The 4,645-nt window shown below is 32.0% G+C and overlaps 1 protein-coding gene across 1 annotated transcript; it reads right to left on the bottom strand.

The window, feature by feature from the left end:
- Positions 1 to 321: 321 nt before the first annotated feature.
- Positions 322 to 2,017, bottom strand: LOC146719451 (uncharacterized). Its single transcript, XM_085490132.1, is given in 2 exon segments — positions 322 to 1,571; positions 1,574 to 2,017. Coding segments are annotated over 2 exon segments (1,530 nt in total). The 5' UTR covers positions 2,003 to 2,017; the 3' UTR covers positions 322 to 470.
- Positions 2,018 to 4,645: the final 2,628 nt, after the last annotated feature.

The following is a 4,645-nucleotide window of genomic DNA, read 5'->3' as shown; positions in this document are numbered from 1 at the left end:
AGAAATGTTTTTAATGTATGAAAAATAAAACTAGTCGGACAAGGAAAATTATTGATCAGATGTCAAGGTTAATAGATCCAATTCTATGAATAAACTTGAATTTTAAGAAAAATAGTCGTTTTTTATAATAAAGTAAACAAATTTTAAATGATAAAGAACGTTTTTATGCAAATATACATTTTTTTGTTAAAAGTTTTATAAATAAAACATATTTATATGTTACTATATTTTAATTTATACATTTTTGCAGATAACATCCTTGCTCATATACAACATACATTACATACTTGAAAAAAATAGAGTATTTTACTAATCAAAATATTCTGTTTTATAATATTTAATTTCTTAAAGTATAAAGTAAATGTAATACACATTGTCTTACATTATTAAGTCATTATATATATGTATGGTATATGGAAATATTACATAAAATACCGTACATAATTATTGCATACAAGAATAAAAAATATTCATGGTTGATATCGGTTACAAAGATGATGATCATGAAAGAAATGATTTATACAAAGGGATTTTTTACACCATGCGCAAGAAATTACAGCAATTTCACCGCAAATATCACATATTGGTTTTAAATTAGTTTTGAAACAAAAATCTATTGGTGTATCAAATTCTTCTGGTTTCTTTTCTAAATAACCACTTTTATACCATGCATATTTGAATAAATTTTTAAACCTTGGTAATGAAAATTGATTATGTGTTAATGATTGTAATTTTAAAATATTGTTTCTTGAATGAAGCTTGACGTCAAGATCTAAAAGCATGATGGTATCTGAAAAATGTCTAACAAAATTTTTCCATAAACGAAAACCGAATACATCTAAAGGTTGTATTTTTCCCGTTGCTCCAGCTGGTATAGTTAACAAATTAATATTGTCTATAAAATCTGGTTTGTTTCTTTGAATTATATCAGGACAATGACCAGTCCAAGAATCTAATAATAACACTGATTTTGGTCCAACATTTGGAAAAAACACTTCTTTTATCCAGATCTCAAAATGATGCGATGTTAATTTTCCAGATTTTGATGCCATGACAAAGATATTATTATCTTTAAACATTGTTTCTTTTACTATTGGACCAAATGTTTCAGTAGGTTCTTTTAAAACAATAAACAGAGGCGATAATAATCTACCATCAGCTGAAACAATAGGTTGTATAGTATAACTATGTGTAGTTGCTGATATGGATTGTACTATGCGCTCTAGTTTTTTAATACCAATAGGTGATAGTAAACGACCGGAATGAAATTCTAATTGAAATCCACTTTGGTCCGAATTATATACATTTTCAATTCCATATTGTATAATAAAAGATTTAACATTTTCGATAAATGACTTGCTTCGTGCTTCTAAATCTTTGTCTGACGCTAAATGTTTTTTTGTTATAAATTTTGTAATTTTTCTAGATACGATATTATGTGCAAGCTTAAACCTTTTTACCCATGATAATGATGCTGTAAACCCAAGTAGATTTACTTCCTTCTGTGCGCGAATAGCCCATCGAGCAATATCAATGTCATGAATAATTATTCCCTTTTCAATACCTTCATGGGGAATTTATTTAACGTATATGTTGAAATTTCTTTCAGTTTATCAAATCTGCTGCCACCTTGATTTACTTGCTGCTCCCATCTTCTTAATTGACGTAATGACGTGACTTTCCGAAATCTATTTCTTATAGTTGCAAGAGTTCTTGACTTTTTTGTTCCACTTCTCCAAAACTCTACTGCATTTCTTTTATATTCTATTGGTACAGAATCCGCAACACATTCAATTTCTTTTACAAAATATGTGTCACCTTCTCTTTCTTCATCAATTACAGGTTCTACTTCAGGTATATCAAATTCGTTTTGAAAATCTAATGATGATTCTTCATAAACTTCAAACGCTTCTTCATACATTGATCGAAGTGTATTTTCTATCATGTCTTTTGTTTCATTTTCATCTGTTGTAACAGAACTTTCTGGGAATTCCCCAGTCATATACAGTGCAGTGTATAGCAGTACTGCTACATTTCTTGGATTAAACATTATCTAAAAAAATTATTAACATTATGTATATTTGTTTTATAAATATTAGCAAAAAAATACTTATTAGCAACAAAAATATTTTATTATTTAATGCGTATTAATAATTTGTTATGTTTTCCGAGTTTCATGAAAAATAGAACACTGTTTTATCACATAATTTATAATAACTTAAATAAAGTAATAAAATATTAATTATAATTTAAATACATTAAAACAAAACAGATAAACCGCAATTTTGAATAAAGTGTATGTAAAAGCAAAAAACTATAAAAGTTTTAAAAATCGAAAAAGTACATACATACTGTATTGTTGTGTGCGTGGGACACAATTGTTTTTTCAGGATAACGGCTAGTCTTGTTAATTAATTCGAGCACTTGTTAATTATTTGATAACTGATTTGTGACTGTCCGCCGCTTCTAGGCGGTGATTTTTAGATCGCGCGGTTGCATGACGCGGTGGAATAAAATCATCAGTTATTTCTAAAGTGGCGTGATCAAAATGCAAGCGAAGGAAGTCCAAAGACTTTCTTCCTCGCATTTTATTGCAATTCAGCGCTATTTCGAGAGTGATTTCTTTCTCTATTTGATGACTTGGCCGTGTGATACTGGCTGTATCAGCACTTCGGGCAACTGACCTTCTTATCCCGACGCATTTTTTCGCTCGCTTTATAAGTTATAATCCTTTTAATTATTTTATTATATATATAAATATATTTACTATCGCGCTCGCGTATATTCGATAGACGCTTTAATAGTAATATGTGTTCCACTGCATGCAGTTGTTAATAAAATAATATACGAGTATTGCACCAACTCATTTCGCGAATGCGACATCTGTTTATTCATAGAATTGAATCTATTAACCTCGGCATCTGATCAATAATTTTCCTTGTCCGACTAGTTTTATTTTTCATGCATTAAAAACATTTCTTTTCCATATAAATTATATGTATATTTATTGTCACATAATATATATATTATAATTATATATATTATATAATTATATAAATTATATTTCTAAATATAATTTCTATAATTTATAAAAATATATTCTCATAAATTATTTATTGCTAATTTATGGTTGCTTCTGTGAGTTTGCAAAGAAAAATAACTGTCGCTGTAAATAACGAGCGTCATGAGGCGGATAAAGCGGGCGTATAGTAGTGTATAGGGATATTTTTAATTTATTTCTGAAAAATGCGACTTCGGAATACAACTTTATTATATATGATTGAATTTGTCGTTAAATGAGCTATAAGTTTTGTTATGAGACAAATTTAAAAATTTTCAAACATTGAAAGGGAGGGGGGGGGGAGATTTCGAAAAATATGACATTTTCGACAAATCTGATTACATGATTTTGAAGTACATTAAAAACCATAAAACTTTTCTTTATATCTCTTATCGCTTCGACGGAATTTGCTGAGAAATGAAAAAATCGATTTTTTTCAAGAAGGTGTTTCACCCCCTTAACGGCCAAATTAGCACTTATAAAAAAAAACGTGTCTTCTATTTTGATCTAGACTACAACATATTCAAAGCTCATTAAAATCGGAGGGGGACACTTCCGACCCTTTCCTTGTGAGTCAAATGCCGCCTTCAGATCCATGAAGGCCGCTACTACCTTACCTCCCTTCCTATTCACTTTTTTATTCACCAGGTAGTTGAGTACAATAGATACTATCTATTACCCCCATTCCCTTCCTAAAACCTGTTTGACTTTCCGGTATCATATTCTCCTTTTCTATTTCCTCCTTTAATCTTTCTGTTAAAATCCCCACGTATATCTTGTATAACGTTAGCATCAATGTTACCGCTCTGTAGTCTTCCACCTTATTCCCCTTCCCCTTTTTTATCAGTGGCACTATTATCCCTTCTTTCCATCTCTCCGGCCCATCCTTCCCCTCTCCAAACTCTGTTGCACATTTCCCATACCCATTCCTCTACCTTCTCTCCTCCATATTTCCATACTTCACTCGGTATCCCATCCTCCCCCGCTGCTTTTCCTTTCTTCATTTTTCCCATTATCCTCTTTACTTCCCCCCTGCTTATCTTCTGTTCTTCATCCCTCCCCCTTTTTTCTTTTCCTCTTCTTACAACTTTCCCCTCCACCCCTCCCAATAAGTCCATGAAGTATTTCTTCCACTCCCTCGCCTTTATCTCCTCATTCTCCCTTCTCTTTTTTTCCTTTCCCTGTTTATAATTTTCCATACCTCTCCTTCCGTTCTTGCCTCTATCGCCTCCTTGTACCATCTCATCCTCTCCTCCTCCCTTTTTCCTTTACACATTAGCTTATATTCCGCCCTTACTTTTCTGTATCCTTCTCCTCCTCCTCCTCTTTTCCTCCATTCCCTTAACTTTTTCCTCACCTCTTTCCTCTTCTCTTCACATTCCTCCCCCATCCCACCACCCTTTTTTTTCCCTTCCCCACTCTCTTTTTCTCCTTCTCTCAATTCCTCTTCTATCCTTCCTATTTTTTCCTCTAGCTCCTCTTCTATTCCCTCTTTCCACCCTTCTCCCCATTCTATTTCCTCTCTTACTCTTTCTCCTCCCCTCTCCGTCCATCTCCCTCTTTTTCTTATTCCTTTTCTCTCCT

This window comes from Nylanderia fulva, unplaced genomic scaffold (genome assembly GCF_048542155.1).
Source record: "Nylanderia fulva isolate GAGA-0341 unplaced genomic scaffold, ASM4854215v1 Scaffold98, whole genome shotgun sequence".
Taxonomy (NCBI): Eukaryota; Metazoa; Arthropoda; class Insecta; order Hymenoptera; family Formicidae; genus Nylanderia; species Nylanderia fulva.
Note: the sequence above shows the minus strand (reverse complement) of the source record. Positions and strands in the feature narration are given on the sequence as shown.